The 17,942-nt window shown below is 40.5% G+C and overlaps 1 protein-coding gene across 5 annotated transcripts in view; it reads right to left on the bottom strand.

Moving 5' to 3' along the window:
* LOC132821532 (inactive N-acetylated-alpha-linked acidic dipeptidase-like protein 2) overlaps positions 1-17,942 on the bottom strand; it is a 973,299-nt gene that overhangs the window by 209,968 nt on the left and 745,389 nt on the right. For all 5 annotated transcript variants that reach the window (XM_060834141.1, XM_060834143.1, XM_060834142.1 and 2 more), the window contains one exon: positions 10,991-11,122. In XM_060834141.1, the coding sequence (XP_060690124.1) occupies positions 10,991-11,122 (132 nt within the window). The remainder of the gene's footprint in view (positions 1-10,990; positions 11,123-17,942) is intronic.

A 17,942-nucleotide genomic window follows, 5' to 3' on the forward strand; every position in this document is an offset into this window, starting at 1 on the left:
AGAGAGTGGGGAGCGAGAGAAAGAGAGACAATCAAGAAATGAGGTACAGAACTGTGAAAATAAATGTATTAAAAAAAATAAATGAAATAAAATTACGGAGCAGAATGAAAACAGAGGGGTCGAGATGGGATAATCATCTGAAGTTGTTGAATTCAATGTTGAGACCGGCAGATGAGATGCTGTTCCTCCAGTTTGCGTTGAGCTTCACTGGAACATTGCAGCAGACCGAGGACAGACATGTGGGCATGGGAGCAGGATTGTGGGTTGAAGTGGCAAGCCACGGGAAGGTCCGGGACCTGATTTCATACAGACCGAAGGTGCTCAGCAAAGCGATCACCCAGTCAGCGTTTTGTCTCTCTGATATAGAGGAGACCACATTGGGAGCAATGAATGCAATAGACCAAATTGAAAGAGGTACAAATGAAATGCTTCTTAATCTGAAATGGGTGTTTGGGGCCTTGGATGGTGAGCATGAAAGAGGTAAAGGAGGTGGTGCACCTCCTGTGATTGCATGGGAAGGTGCCATGTGTGATGGGAGAGGTGTTAGGTGTGATGGGAAGGTGCCGTGTGTAATGGGAGAGGTGTCCGGAGGAGTGGACTAGGTTGTTCAGGAGGGAACGATCTCTGCGGAATGCAGACAGGGGGAGCAAAGGGAAGATGTGTTTAGTGGTGGCGTCGTGTTGGAGTTGGCGAAAATGGCGGAGGATTATTCTTTGCATGTGAAGGCTGGTGGGGTGAAAGATGAGAACAAGAGGGACCCTATCCTTGTTCTGGGAGGGGAGGGAGGGGGTCAGGGTCGTGGCGCGAGAGATGGACCGCAACGCTCTCGAGAGCCCTGTCAACAACTGTAGGTGGGAAGCCATGGTTGGAGAAGAAGGAGCACATATGAAGAGCACCATTTTGGAAGGTGGCCTCATTGGAACAAATGCGATGGAGGCGAAGGAGCTGAGAGAATGGGATAGAGTCCTTACAGGATGTAGGGTAAGAAGAGCTGTAGTCCAGACAGCTGTGGGAGTCGGTGGGCTTGTAATGGATATTAGTGGTTAGACTATTGGAGACAGAAAGGTCAAGGAAAGGTAGGCAAGTGTGGGAGATGGACCTGGTGAAGGTGATGGAGGGGTGGAAACTGGAAGCGAACTTTATGAATTTTTCCAGGTCAGGACGAGAGCATGAAGCCGCACCAAAATAGGAGAACCTTGGTTTGTTCTCCGACAGAAGAAAGAATCTGACTGGGGTATTCAGAATCATGAGGAGCCTAGGCAGCACAGTGGATCAATGGTCAGCACTGCTGTCTCTCAGCACCAGGGACCAGAGTTCAATACCAGCCTCGGGTGACTATCTGTGCGAAGTTTGCACATTCTCCCTGTGTCTGCGTGGGTTTCCTCCGGATGCTCTGATTTCCTCTCACAGATTAAAAACATGCAGGTTAGGTGAACTGGCCATGCTAAATTGCCCATAGTGTTAGGTGCATTAGTCAATGGTAAATACAGGGTAGAGGAATGGGTCTGGGTGGGTTACTCTTCGGTGGGTTAGTGAGGACTTGTTGGGCCTAAGGGCCTGTTTCCATACTGTAGGGAATCTAATCTAATCTAAAAAACATGATCCTACCCATGAAAAGCTCAAGAATCAAAGGGAACAGATTTAATGTAATTAGTAAAAGCAGCAAATAATTATGAGGAATATCGTTTTCATGCATCAAACAGTTAGGATCAGAAATGCACTGCACAATATTGTGTTGGAGGCAGGTTCAATCCACACATTCAAAAGGGAATTAAGTGGTCATTTGAACAGAAATGTTGCGCAAGATCACAAGGAGAAGGCAGGAGCATTACACTCAGCGAAATGCTCAGTGGGAGAGCTGGTATAGATATAACGGGCCAAATAGCTTCCTTCTGCACTGTAACCTTGTTTAATTGCTCTGATTTAGCCTCAATTACATTAAATGTAGGGCATAATTTTTAAAGGAGAGATCAAATCTAGCCACAGACTATCAGATTAACAACTTGAAATACTCAAAACATTTCAATTCTTTTCATTTTGTTTGTTTGTTAACCTCAGTAATTGGAAGAAAGATCATCCTTATTTTTTTTAATCCCTGCTCTATTGTCTAATGCTGCACTAAATCTTTTAATTGCAGCATGCAAGATTTGTTGGCTTGGCATGCAGTGGCTCCAACATATGACATCTGCTTGTATAATTAAAACTAAGCAAATTAAATGGATTCTAGCCATTGCCTCTTTCATCTTTTTGCAGTGACAGTTAATTTAATTGATGCTGAGTAAAGACTAGTTTAATTGATTATAAAAGACTTTGGTGACGAATATGAAACTACTACACAAATGTTTCATGCTCAATCTCTTTCAACAGAAAATGGTACAGTCCTCAAACTCATTCAGTATCATTGTGCTCTCAGGCCAAGTGATAGTTTTCAAATTTATACACAAAAAGAGAAACTCCTTTTGTTACATTCACTTTCTGCAGAAAGCAAGCATTAAAGTGAACAAACGTGTCAATTCTGCACAAATGAAGTATTTGTCCACTTTCTCCTGAAATATGTCTCTCATAGCTGGTGTAGCAAAAATAAATAAATGTTGAATTAATACGTTTGTTGGATTCTAGTAAACTGCTATTGGAATGCAATGGAAACAAATTCTGGCAAAACTCCAGATACTGAGGTCAACTGTAAAAATGTGTATTATTAAGTTTAATCAAGTTGCAACTTAATTAGTGGAGGCAACAGAGAAATGCATTAAGTTTGGGCAGTGTGGAAGGAGACAGGAAATCAATTAGAAGTGAAAATGGGTGGGATTTAAAATTTGTGGCTTATCAGATACACGTGGTTTCCTTGAGTGATTGGATTTAAATTACCCTCATAAAGGTGGAGAACACCTCAGACTATCCTGATACTAAAGTGCTTCAAAAGTTATAACCACCTTCAAAAGTCACAACCAGGGATACCACTGAAGCCAAGTTCACAAGTGGCACTTCTGTTAAGTTCTGTCTTAGCATGGGAAATGCAGAATTGCAATGTTACTACGATACAGTTTAATAAACATATTGACATAGTACTACAGAACTTACAATATATAATCTGCATGTTACCAAATGGCCTTTCAAAACAAAGCAAAACCAATGTAGAATGATTGTCTTTCACTTTGTACTTATGGGGATTCAACTTCAGGACCCAAAATGGATTGTAGAGAATCATATTTATTTACCACTTACAACATGTCAAAAAAATACGTATTTATAAAGTGACGGCAGAACTTTATTCTACTAACTAACTTTACCAATGTCAAAAAATGAACGTAAGCAAAGGTAAGCATATTTTTTTTTAAAAATCACAAACCAATCAAACAGCCATGCTGGCTGAGATTCAAACCCAGGGACTCAGAATATTACCTGAGTTTCTGGATTAATAGTCCAGCAATAATACCACTAGGCCATCACCTCCCAATATTGGTGTACAGCAATTAAATCTTCTATAAAGACGCTGGACTCCTATATTTTGGTGACAAAATGTGTGCCCAAGTAAAAGTTAAACATCTGAGAAAAGGTATTTTCCATGTACTTAGAAGTATTGCTGCAAGACACAGGTTTGTGAAAGGCATACAGAATACTAATGAACAGCAAATAATAAAAACAACCCCTAGAACTGCAGGTTCTGGAAATATATAATGCTATTTTTCAAATAGGAAGACATATTATGATTACAACCTCACCTCCACCCCTCCCCCCCCCTCCCCCACCGTACAATTCCCTAGTGACCACACATAAGTGTGACAGGAAGGTGTGGCAAAGAACAAATGGAAAATGCTCCTTTTATAAAACATTTGATTCAGATACAGTGAAACTTCTTGCTCTTTAGATTCGTAAATATGATTAATGTTTAAACAAACAGTTAAAGAACTGTCATCTGAGTTGCATGTTCTTTGTGTCTTGCTACATTACTCCTGTTGAATCATCTGATCTGTTTTTTTTCGTAGCTTATAGTAATGTCAACCAATCCAGGAGTTGTAGCATATGTATCATGACATTGTAGCAGGAAGGAACAGTTGCGTCAATATTAATGTCAAATGGATTACTAAGCATAGCGGATGCCAATACAGACTGCACATTAACTCCAAGTTGTTTCATTTGAATTACTGGATAATTCGATTACAGTTACAAGTTTCCTGTGCCATTTTAATGCATTTGCTGAATGCAAAATTCTGGATATTTGTTTTTTTTGAGACAAACAAAACTTTGAAAAATAAGTAGGCTGTATAAGACTAAGCATATCAAAAGACTTGTGAGCACATTTAAATTTTTTCACTTTCAGTTGAGTCATTAATCATTGGACCTACATAATAATACACAGCATCATTAATAAAATGGTACATACTTTATCTCATTACATATCTTGTTAAATACTTGGCAAGTGATTTAGTACCACTATCGCTCATGCACTCTCTTTGACAAGTTGCTGATGATTTCTCTCAAAATCTAACTCAAAGAAAACCTGCATTCCCACATATTATTAGTTTTGATGACATTTTATGTCTGAAATGGGGATGTTGTCACAATTTGACTTGCCTTCAATAACGAAGGTTGATAGGTTATTTTTTTCTCTTAATATTTTCACACACAAATTTCAGTTGAACAGGAATTTGTAAATATCTACTTATACTAAAATAGTCAATGACGAAAATAAGACAATACACTAACGTGTTACTTGAAGAAGTTAAGGCAAATTAAGAAATATGTAAGTTGTATTCTGCTCAAAAAGCTTGCAGCAGCAGAACCTCTACCCAAATGTCAATAAATCTGACAAGTTATGTTCAGTATGCTGTAATGAGAATGTTGGATTACATTGTGTGCATCCTGTAAAGTAAAAAATGTTTTGACAAGCAGTCTTAGCAAGAAGTCAAGCCAACTAGTGGAATATGTCAACACTGCTTGATGTGCTGACATAGTACATGGATTTTGCTGAACTGCAAGATAAAAAAAAATCTACTGATTTGAACCCCACAAAACAGAGTAGGATTAACTGTAAGGGAATACTATCATTTGGTTTTTTTGAAGTGTGTTAAAGTAATTTAAAGCAAAATGTGAAATTCAGAGACCATAGGATCTGACTGGGGTATTCAAAAGAGGGGTATTCAGAATCATGAGGAGCCTAGGTGGCAAGGTGGTACATTGGTTAGCACTGCTGCCTCACAGCGCCAGAGACCAGGGTTTCAATTCCCGCCTCGGGCAACTGTCTGTGTGGAGTTTGCACATTCTCCCCATGTCTGTGTGGGTTTCCTTGGGGTGCTCCAGTTTCCTCCCACAGTCCAAAAATGTGCAGATTAGGTGAATTGGCCATGCTAAATTGCCCCTAGTGTCAGGTGAAGGGGTAAATGTAGGGGAATGGGTCTGGGTGGGTTGCTCTTCGGAGCATCGGTGTGGACTAGTTGGGCCGATGGGCCTGTTTCTACACTGTAAGTAATCTAATCTAATCCCGTCAGCACTGATATGAATATTCAGCATTTCCCCTCCCAATACAGGGGCTCAAATGCTGTTCAGTAACATGCCACTAGTGAGGCAACAGACCATTCTGGATTCATGTTTGACATCACATAAATGCTTTGTGTTCCACTCATTATTGAATCTCCTTTGAGTATTGCTCTTCCAATCTTCTTCTCGTCTCCCTGTACAGCTGAGGTAGAAACAAAAAAAAAACTGCAGATGCTGGAATTCAAGGTAGACAGGCAGGAGGCTGAAAGAACACAGCAATCCAGGCAGCATCAGGAGGTGGAGAAGTTGACATTTTGTGCGGAAACCCTCTTCAGGACTGGGGGTTGGTGAAAGGGGAGCTGCAGATAAAGACAGTGACAGAGAGGAGGATTTTTGGGTGGGGGGAATGATGAAGTAGTGATAGGTAAATACAAGTAGAGGGTACAACCTGGTTGATGGATGGGAGGAATGAATCTGGTTGGTAGGTGGAAGGAAGGGTCAAGAGACAAAAAAAACTGCAGATGCTGGAATCCAAGGTTGACAAGCAGGAGACTGGAAGAACACAGCAAGCCAGGCAGTATCAGGGGGTGGAGAAGTCGATGTTTCGGGTGTAACCCTTCTTCAGGAAGGAAGGGTCGGTTGGAGAACTAGAAGGGAGGACGAGGGGCTGGAAAGGGAGTCAGGGGACGGGAAGGGAGGTTATTTGAAATTGGAGAACTCAGGATCGAGTCCTCTGGGCTGTTTTCCCAATTCCTCCGCCTCTGTCACATCTGCTTGGGCAAGGAAACATTCTAATGCCAAGCATCCCAGATGTCCGCCTATTTTGAACAATTATGCTTTTCCACCCCTGTCAGCCAGATAGCCCTAGACCACACCATCTCCACTCCCTGCTCCACAACTCTGAACCACCTCCCTCCAAACGCAATAAAGACAGGGTTCCCCAGTTCATCATCTTCCACTCCACCAGTCTCCGCATTCAACGCATCATCCTTAAACACCTGCCAACTCCAACTATACTCCACCACCAAGAGCATATTCCCCTCCCCACCCCTCTCTGGCTTCCACAAGGTCCGTTTTCTTCTCCAATCCTTGGTTCGTGCCACTCTCCCCACCAAACCCCTGCCCAAACCCTATGGTTCCTTCCCTGCAAACATAACAGAAGCAAAACCTACCAGCACACCACCCCTCTCACTTCCATCCAGGGCCCAAATTCAGAAGAGACAGAGGTTCACCTGGCTCTCCTCCAACCTAGTTTACTGTATCCTGTGCTCTCGATGTGGTCTTTTCTACATTGGTGAAACCAAACAGAAACTCAGGGTATGTTTTGCTGAGCATCTCAGCTGGGCCTGTAAGGGATGACCTTCCCAATCCCTCTCAGACATGACTGTCCTTGGCTTCCTCCATTGCCACAGTGAATCAGACCGCAAATTGGAGGAATGACACTTCATCTTCTGCCTGGGCAGCCTACAGCCTGGAGGACTCAACATTGCATTCTCCAGTTTTAAATAACTTCCCTTCCCATCCACGAACTCCCACTGACCATTCCTTCCAGCTACCAACCGGATTCATTCCTCCCACTGATCAACCAGTTCTACCTGTGTTCACCTATCACTACCTCACCACTCTGCCCCCTCCCCACCCAAAACCCTACCCCACAACCAACCCACCCCTCACTTCAGCTGCAGGTTCCCTTACCCCACCCCAGTCCTGAAGAAGGGTTACACCCGAAATGTTGACTTCGCCACCTCCTGCTGCTGCCTGGCTTGCTGTGTTCTTCCAGCCTCCTGCATGTCTTCCCTGTACAGCTGAGCCATCCATGGTAAAATGAACTTGGTTTTGGCTGTGTTTACAGGAGCAGGAGTAGACCATTTAGTCCCTCAAGCCTATTCCTCCATTTAGTGAGATCACAACAGGTCTCATAACAGGTCTCACTAAATATGTAGCCTAAATCTACATATCGGCCTTTGGCCCATGTCTCTTAATATCTTTGCTTTATAAGAAATTATCAATTTCAGATTTCAGACTAATGAATAATCCTGTGTCCACTGCCGTTTGTGGAAGAGAGTTACAAACATCTACCAGCCTTTGTGTATAGGATTACTCGCTAACACCTCTCCCACATCGTTGGGCCCTAATTCTCTGAGTATGCTCTCTAGATCTAGACACCCCAACCAATGGAAATAGTTTATCTACTCTTTCTTTTTCTGTTAATATCTTGAAGACTTTGATCAGATTACCTCTTAACCTTCTCAATTCTCGAGAAGGCAGGCCTGATTTGTGAAAGCTTTCTTCATGACTTAACCCTTGAAGTGCAGGTGTCATTCTTGTAAACCTGCATTGAACTTGCTCCGAGGCAAATATATCCTTCTTTAGGTGAGGTGCCCAGATTTGCTCATAGTACTCCAAGTGGAGTCATAGAGTCATAGAGATGTACAGCATGGAAACAGACCCTTCGGTCCAACCTGTCCAAGCCGGCCAGATATCCCAACCCAATCTAGTCCCACCTGCCAGCACCCGGCCCATATCCCTCCAAACTCTTCCTATTCATATACTCATCCAAATGCCTGTTAAATGTTGCAATTGTACCAACCTCCACCATTCCTCATTCCATACACGCACCACCATGTATGCATCTTTTATATCTTTCCCCTCTCACCCTAAATCGATACCCTCTAGTTCTGGACTCCCCAATCCAGGGAAAAGACTTTGTCTATTTATCCTATCCATGCCCCTCATAATTTTGTAAACCTCTATAAGGTCATCCCTCAGCCTCCAACGGTCCAGGGAAAACAGCCCCAGCCTGTTCAGCCTCTCCCTGTAGCTCGGATCCTCCAACCCTGGTAACATACTTGTAAATCTTTTCTGAACCCTTTCAAGTTTCACATCTTTCCAATAGGAAGGAGACTAGAATTGCACGCAATATTCCAACAGTGGCCTAACCAATGTCCTGTACAGCTGCAATATAACCTCCCAACTCCTGTACTCAATACTCTGACCAATGAAGGAAAGCATACCAAATGCCTTCTTCACTATCCTATCTACCTGTGACTCCACTTTCAAGGAGCTATGAACCTACACTCCAAGGTCTCTTTGTTCAGCAACACTCCCTAGGACCTTACCATTCAGTGTATAAGTCCTGCTAAGATTTGCTTTCGACCTAGCATAAACTCTAGCATAACCTCTGCATCTTTGAATTCCAGTCCACCAGACATAAAGGCCAGCATTCCATTAGCTTTCTTTATTATTTTCTGCACCTGTACATGACATTTTAAAGATTTATGCACATGAACCCTCAGGTCTCTCTGGACATCCACTGTATTTAACTGCATACCATCTAGAAAGTAATCTGATCCAATTCTATGGTCCAAGATGGATAACCTCACATTTGCTTACACTGAACTCCATCTGCCACAGTTTTGCCCATTCACTCTATCATTATCTCTTTGTAATTTTATGTTATCATTTACACTCCCCATAGAAATCATCACTTTCACCAATGTTTACAATCAGGGACTGCTTGGAGAAGGAGATGCACCCAGGTACTTCTAGCTATCTGCCCATTTCTTCTTGACATCCCCTAGTTATTACCCTTTCTCTTTCTTCCTGCAAACTCTTACTCTTTTTCAGCACTACTCACTTAATTTGGCCAAATGACAAAATATTTTGCTGTATTTTAAATCTACTTCACTCACAGAAAATTAAATTTTCACAATCGTTTGTATTTTTTTTCCACATTAAAAGCTACAAAGTAGGCCATGACCAAAGATCAAATCATCATCTTGGCAAATTTCCATTCATTCTCCTGATTCCTGGCCTTCACTGTATGTTTAAAACTAAGCCTTTTGTTAGGCACATGGTATATTTTAAAGAAAAACTGCCTACTCTACACTAACATAAATAAAAATTAGTCCTTCATCAATTTAAAAAAAAATTGTAGTTGCTTCAAGTTGGGATATTCTTAGGTTATGAACTATCCTGATTTTATTTATGTTAACACCTATTTACAGCTATCTACATCAATCTGCACCAGGTTACTACTTTTAAATATATCAAAAATGTGCTTTAAAACAAACACTAAAATGAAAATAAAAATATATATGAAAATATTGGCTAAATCTGCTGATTCGTGGCAAGCTTACATGCAATAATATGCAAATAGATTTGAGTTGAATTTTGAGGGAGAAATAAAAATCACTTAACTCTGGCAATATTTTACAGCACAAATGTGATATGCAGATTACAATGAGATTTCTCCTCAATAGCCTCTTTTGTGAAACATTAGCTTCTCCCCTTTCCACTGGGATTAGTTATGTAGCTAATTTCTTATCCCCATTATAATGGAAGTTTATCACAATGTGGATGGCAATCAAATTAGCCTATATTATTTCAGAACGAAATACGATAAGTGCATTGTACAGCCTGTGCATAACTTTTAATATTTATATTAATGTATTCTGGGTACAGTATACAGTTCAGCATTCTATTATTTTTCAAAATTGCTTCACTACATTGTGGGAGCATTTAAACCAATTACTGGTGTTCTCAAAATCCTTTCAAAATCTATGTGTTAATTCAATTCCATTGTGTGCTTATGTCTCTGATTTGTTCAAATTATGTCCAATACTTAACAACTATCAGTTTCACATTTCATTTGCATTTGCTTGCTGGATTGCATACTCAGTCCGTATGCTGACACAAATGATTTGCTTCATCCTTTGAACTGTTCTCCCCACTTTCTGCAATCAGCATATTGTAAAGGTTTAGAGTTGATATTTGATATTCACACCATTTTGCACAGGTGTAAAAATTATAGATTAAAATAAAAGCAACTCAATAAATGCATACAAATAATAGAAACATAAAAACTGGAAAATTAGAAAATTAAAGTACACAGCAACACAACAGCAAAATAAAAGAAATACAGTTTGGAAAGAACAACAAAAGATACAGTGAAATGTAAGAAAGAAATTCACAAATGACAGAAAGAAAGCATGATGGGAAATGAGATTCAATCACATTCATTAGCCAAATCTTGCAGTTAAGCAAACAATAGGGAGGTGAGAACCTAATGGTATTACTGCTGAAGTTATTAATCCAAAAGCTCAGCTACTGTTCTTGGGTCCTGGGTTCAAGTCCCGCCACAGAAGAATGGAATTTGAACTCAATTAAATTACAAATTAAGAATCTACTGATGACCATGAGATCATTGCTGATTATCAGAAAAAAACCATCTGGTTCATTAGTCACCTTCAGGGAAAGAAATCTGCCATCCACACCTGGTCTGGCTGACATATGACTCCAGGCTCACAGTAATGTGATTGACTGAAATGGCCGAGCAAGCCACTCAGTACAAAGGTAACCAGGGACAGGCAATAAATGCTGGTCAGCCGCTGACACCCACTAAAGCTATTTTTTTAATGCAACGTCTGTCAGTTTGATCAACGCTCCCGAAAGCATCAAATGTTTACTTTCGCAATACACAGCATTTTGGTCACCTGATAAATGGACATACCTTGTTCATAACATCTGTTGCTAGTTGTCGAAGAGAAGGTGACACCACAGTGTTCAGGGTTCCATTTCCCATAACAGGTTTGAATAGGTTAACGTAGGCCACAGCATTACTCTGTAGAACATGTTTCATCTCCTGAAAAATAGTAACATGCTTGCTGTATTACAACCAATTAATAAGGAAACTAACCAGTTTATTTTTCAATACTTATTTTCATGTATTACCTATCAGACTTATTTATACTCCATAAGAATTAGGCCACTTTGCCATTTGATCATGACTAACATGTTTCTCGACTCGATTTTCCTACCTCCTCCCCATAACTCTTGATGCCCTTACCACTGAAGAATTAACTATCTCTGTCTTACAGATACTCAATGACTTGTTCTCCACAGTCCACTGTGGTAATGAGTCCCACAGAGTCACAACTCTCTGGCTGAAAAAATACCTTCTCATCTTAGTTCGAAAGGGTTGTCCCTTCACTCTGAAGCTGGGTCATTGGGTTATTTTGTCTACTAGGAGTAAAAACATCTTCTTCATGTCCACTCTATGCAGCTCTCTCAGTATTTTCTAAGTTTCAAGCAGATCCCCTTCATCTTTCTAAACTCCACAGAGTACAGACCGAGGGTCATCAACTGATCCTCATATGACAAGTCTTTTATCCCCAGGATTACTCTCGTAAACTACCTCTGGACCTCCTCCAACACCAGCAGATCCTTCCTGAGAGATAGGGTCCAAGACTGCTCACAATATTTCAAATGCAGTCTGACCAGTGCTGCATACAGCCTCAGCATTACATCCCTGCTCTTGTATTCTAGCACTCTTGCTAGCATTGAATTTGTCTAACTGCCAACCAAACATGCATGTTAACCTTAAGAGAATCCTGAACTGGGACTGCCAAATGCCTTTGTGCTTCAGATTTCCAAAGCTTTTCTCCATTTAGAAAATAGTCTACACCTTTATTCTTCTTATCAAAGAGCTTAACCTCACACCTTCCCACATTGCATTCCATGTGCCATTTCTTTGCCCATTCTCAGCCTGTCCAAGTTCTTCTGCACCCTCCTTGCTTCCTTAACACTGCCTGTCCCTTCATCTATCTTTGTGTCACCAGCAAACTTAGCAACAATCTTACCATCCACTTTCAACTACTCCACCAACTAATCTTTAATATGGACTTAACAATCTGACCATTAACCAAGGTCAGACAATTAGGTCTATAATTTCTCATCTTCTGCCTCCCTTCTTAAACAGGAATGTTAGATTTGCCATTTTCCAGTCCTCTGGGACCCTCTGTAACGCCAGTCATACTTATGCCTCTACCATCTCCTCAGTGATCTCCTTCAGAACTCTGTATATGGTCTATCTAATCCAGGTGATTTATCCACCATTCTCAGCTTCGTGATGGCCACTACTCTGCAGTCTGGCCTCGACTCTCTTGCAGTTCTGGAATGTTGCTGGTGTCTTCCACTGTGAAAACTGATCCAAAGTACATATTCGGTTCTTCTGCCATTTCTTTGTTCCCTGTTACTGCTTCTCCAGGCTCATTATCCAGCTGCCTAATATCCACGCTTGCATCTCGCTTACCTTTTATATATCTAAATGAACTCTTGCAATGTTCTTTTATATTACTAAGTAGCTGACTCTCATATTTTATTTTCTCCCCCGATTGCTTTTTATTTCAGCTTTAGGAGTGCTTAAGGTTCCAAAATGGTGTCCATGTGATGTGTGCATTGCACCGGAATCTACATTAGTGCAGGTGTTAGTGTACAAAGTGAACATTGGTTAAAAACTACTGCAAGCTGTATAAACAAACCTTTATTTGTGTGATCTATGCCAATGGTGCCATTTTGCAGCTTCAATGCTCCAGCCAAGACCTTCTCTTAAAATTGCACAGCCTACTGTGTGAACAGCAGCAAAATGGACTTCCCTATTGATATCATTTAAAAGGATAGTCAATTTCTCATATCTGTCCATCCCAAACGTTTTCCTTGTGATTCTATTTCAAGGCTGTGACCCCTTAATGAGGCCTGTGGAAGCGGGAGGCGTGCAAAAACAGAGGCCTGTCTGTTAGAACAGGTGTGCAGCTCTAATAACTCTGCCACGTCGCCATGTTGGATGTTGCAGTTTTAGAGCTTGCAAAGTTTCAGCTCACAACTCGACTTGGAGTCCCAACCATCACTGTGGGGATCCCTGACTTACAAGTTGGTTGATCTATTCTGGCTTTTGCTTATGATTCTGCAAGTGCCTGGTGCTTTTTACAGTTGTTCCAAGCTGGCAAAGTTTACAGGAAATGGTGTGGAAAGTGCTTAACACTCTTCGCTGAGTCCGAAGCTTCTATAGAGAATGGTTACTTCAAGATATGCATGTTAAAGTAGGCATTAGACTCAGATATTAGAGTATAGCAGAGAGAAAACAGCGACAATGCAGAACAGGACAAACTGCAGTAAAAGGGAAGAGGAGGCGATGAAGGCTATACATGTCCAAACTTCCATCAAACAGTTCTCCAACCAGTAACTCAGCAACAAATAATGTGTGAACACCAGAATATTTTGATGAAAGGTCATTGACCCAACATGTTAACACTGTTTTTCTCTCTCCACAAAACTGGGTATAATGACTGGTTAGATGGATTAGTACAACACTGCCCTTTCACATTGCAATTCCAGGTCAGGTGAAAGCAAATGTTCACAACTTCTCACTTGCCTGGCTGGTATAAATCTAAACTGAACAGTTTAGATCATTCCAAACTTAATGGACACATATTTCCCATAAACCGGACTTACACTTCACAATTGTTGTGGGATTGAAAGAAAACATTTGTTTAGATGTGTTCACATAATACTTACTCTCGGAAAAGGAACATGAACCTTATATAGGCAATTCACTGAAAATGTTTCTGAAGCAAGGCTAAGTGATAAAGTCGTGAGCCAAATGGCACAAAGCACATTTACTGTTTGAATGTATAGATTTTTGTACAAATATTGATCATACTCTAAAACAGTGCAGACAGCTGTTTATAACAAGCCTTCTCTTTCCCAAGTCTAAGTTATTTCTCACCTAAATTGTTCTCAAGACCTCACTTGCCCAGACATTCAGACACTACTCTTAGATACCAGCAACATTCAACCTTTCCCCAAGTGTTCGAACAACTGAGCTTCTGCACATGTCAACTTGGTTCTCCATTCATTAATACATAGTAACGTTTCCATACTGTTGGGAATCTAATCTAAACACATTAATTTTAATACATCTTCCACCTCAAATGCAAAATATTTCCTTTGGCAGCCAACGCAGGCCTCAATCTCCAAACATCCAGGTTACTCAGCTTTCCCTTTACAACGTTGCATGGACGCTAAATCTTTCCAACTGTGTAAAATACATGTTAGACAACAGGATCTTCTTTTACAAATCATTTTCAACAGTGACACCTTATTCTCAATCCCTTCATAAGTGGGAACAGTTTCTCTCTGTCTGTCCTATCTGGACCTCTCATGATTTCAAAACCTTTTATCAAATCTTCTTTCAGCCTTTTCTTCAAATCAAAAACATACCAACTATCCTCATTACTGAAAATTCTCATCACTGGAACCAATCTCATAAACCGGTTCTGCATTCTGTCCAACACATTCATATTCGTCCTGAAGGATGGTGCACGAAGCTCTACCCAATACTCAAGCTGAGGTCTAACCATTTGTATTAAGACCTGAGGTCTTAATACAAATTCAGCATAATCTTCTTGCTCTGTACTCTATACCCCTACTAATAAAGCCTTTGATCCTGTATGCGTTATTATCCATTCACCACCTTTCCTGTCACCTTTAATGAGTTATGGACATTCAGGTCTTTCTGCTCCTTAACACCCAGAACTAGAGCGCATATAATTATGGTGAGAGGGGAAAGATATGAAAGGGACCTAAGGGGCAACTTTTTCACACAGAGGTTGGTGCCTGCATGGAATGAGCTGTCAGAGGAAGTGGTGCGGTCTGGTACAATTACAACATTTAAAGGTATTTGGATGGGTATATGACTAGGAAGAGTTTACAGGGATATGGGCCAAATGTTGGCATACGGGATTAGATTAATGTAGGATATCTAGTCAGTATGGACGAGTTGTTTCCGTGCTGTACATTTCTTGGACTCTATGACTCTGACTCTATGTGCTCTGAGAACCCTCTAAGAAACCTCTATGTTTCAATAGGATATCTCTCATTCTTTTAAATTCCAATGGTTGCAGCGCAAAGTTATCCACATTTGTCCATGTAACCATTAATTCCAGCCAAAACTCTTGTAACTAGAAATTTAATGTCTCTTGGTGTAACTATTTCATAATGTTTGCATCTCTCTGTAATTTCCTCATAGTATGTTCTTCTACATCCTTCCCATTAGTGGATAGACTATAGATTACACAGAGCTCTGCCATTGCACCCTTTGTGTTTCTTAGCTCTAACCAAAATAATTCTGTCCTTGAACTTCTGGATATTCTCTTTCTTCAGTGTCATAATTTGCTCCACTTTTTCTAGCTTTTCTATCTTTATTGAATACTTTGCGTTGAGGAATATTTTACACTTGGTACTGTTCTCCCTTGAGCTAGGTCTTTTTTAAAGCTACAACATCACAAGTCCATGTAATAATGTGCACCAGTATCTCACCAATCTTGTTCAGTGAATTCGCATAGATGCACTGCAATCATGACCTAGAATGCTTTAGTTTCTTCCTTATTCTATCTCTTAATTTATTTTCTCTTTGCCCAGTGCCATCTACCTCTCCAAGTATTTTGTGCACCCTGGTGTTCTCTCCTGCTCTTCCCACAGCACAGCTGATTTGGTAAACCCTTCCTAACAGTACTCTCAAAATGTCCAGCAAGAAGATCAGTCCTGGTTTTATTCAAGTGCAAACCACCTGGTTTGTGCAATTTCTGCACCTGAAGTTGAGAAATCTAAAGCTGTACTCTTCCAGAATTTCCACACAACAATCCATGTCATCCTCCTATTTCTGCACTCGCACATGGTACTGGAAGTAACTGAGATATTGCTAATTCTGAACTCTGCTTTCTAACTTTCAACCCAGAACAGTAAATTGTGATTGCAGGATCACATCCCTGACATAAGTTTTGCTACCAATGTGCACCATGACTGGTGGATGATCACCTTCCCCAAAACGAGTGTCCTACAACTGCTCAGTGACATCCTTGACCTTGACACTGAGGAGGCAACATCCACCTTTGGGGAGAAGTATTAATTTAGCTTTTTTAATTGCATACAAGAAATGTGTGGACACCAACGTTCCTGTGAATCAAGTGGAATGAATAAACATAAATTCTCACAGAAATGTGAAAATCATGTTACTTCATCTGTTGGAATAAAATATTCTGATTAACACTAAATCATCACTGTGGCATTTTCCTGAGTCAACAGTGATTTTCACAAAAGGTACCACCTTCTCATATCTTTACTAATGTCTCACCCCTACTGTAACTTTTTACAGCTTTATTTGTGACTGTGTGTAATGCAATGCATAAAATTACTGAACACACACACACACACACACACAGGATTAATAATAATTGTGACCAATACATAATTTCAGTCCAATTATTTAGATTTCATTTCATTGGTAGAAGATATTCTTTGCTGTTCATAAACATGATACAATAATTGTCTTTCTTCTAATAAATATCTAAGTGCTTTCTTAGCTTGAAACAATGCATTTTGGTATAAGCATTCCTCCTGTGACTACATACATATCTAAGATTCTTTTTAGCTCACACTCTTAAAGTCAAAAACTAATAGCATCAAAATTTTCCATGCATTTTTATTTTAGCAAGTTTTGAGAAGATTTGTAGCTCTGGTTGAGGTTCTGGAAGTAGATTTGCTCACTGAGCTGGAAGGTTCAATTTCAGACATTTCGCCACCATATGAGGTAACATCATCAGTGAGCCTCCAGATGAAGCATTGGTGGCATGACCCACTTTCTAGTTATGTGTTTGGGTTTTCTTGGGTTGGTGATGTCATTTCCTGTGATGTCATTTCCTGTTCTTTTTCTCAGTGGGTGGTAAATGGGGATCCATGTCAATGTGTTTGTTGATAGAGTTCAGATTGGAAGGCCATGCTTCTAGGAATGCTCATGTGTTTCTCTGTTTGGCTTGTACTAGGATGGATGAGTTGTCCCAGTCGAAGTGTCGTCCTTCCTCATCCGTATGTAAGGATACTAGTGAGAGTGGGTCATGTCTTTTTGTGGTTAGTTGATGTTCAAGTATCCTGGTGGCTAGTGTTTGTTATAATTCTTGCGAGGTATTTTAGATTAGATTAGTTTACTTACAGTGTGGAAACAGTCCCTTCGGCCCAACAAGTCCACACCGATCTGAAGCATAACCCACCCAGACCCATTCCCCTACATTTACCCCTTTACCTAACACTATGGGTAATTTAGCATAGCCAATTCACCTAACCTGCACATTTTTGGACTGTGGGAGGAACTGGGGCACCAGGAGGAAACCCACGCAGACATTTTCCCCAAAGGAAGTGTAAACACATAAATAGAAGCTGGCTATGCCACCATGCTTCATGTGGAGGCTTACTGATGATGTTACCTAGTATGGTGATGAAAAGTCTGAAAGTGAACCTTCCAGGTCAGCGAGCAAATCTACATTCAGTTTTACTTTATCAAATAGTGATAAATCATGATTGAAGGAACAGCAAACATGCCTGCTGGAACTGGACAAAGCAAGTACATAAATCTGTAATATAAACACAGTCAGCCCAGTACAGGCTTAAAGATGTTGCATTTTCTAAAACAAAGTCTGTTTTTTTCTAAAAAAAGGAACCTGACGTGCACAAAAATAATACTTATACAGCTTAAACATTCAACAAGTTTTCTGGGAAGTTCCAAAGTAAACTAGAATGGACAGGGCTTCTTTCCCCTTGAATGAACATGCATCAATAGCACACTGCTAGAA

This window comes from Hemiscyllium ocellatum, chromosome 13, assembly GCF_020745735.1.
Source record: "Hemiscyllium ocellatum isolate sHemOce1 chromosome 13, sHemOce1.pat.X.cur, whole genome shotgun sequence".
Taxonomy (NCBI): Eukaryota; Metazoa; Chordata; class Chondrichthyes; order Orectolobiformes; family Hemiscylliidae; genus Hemiscyllium; species Hemiscyllium ocellatum.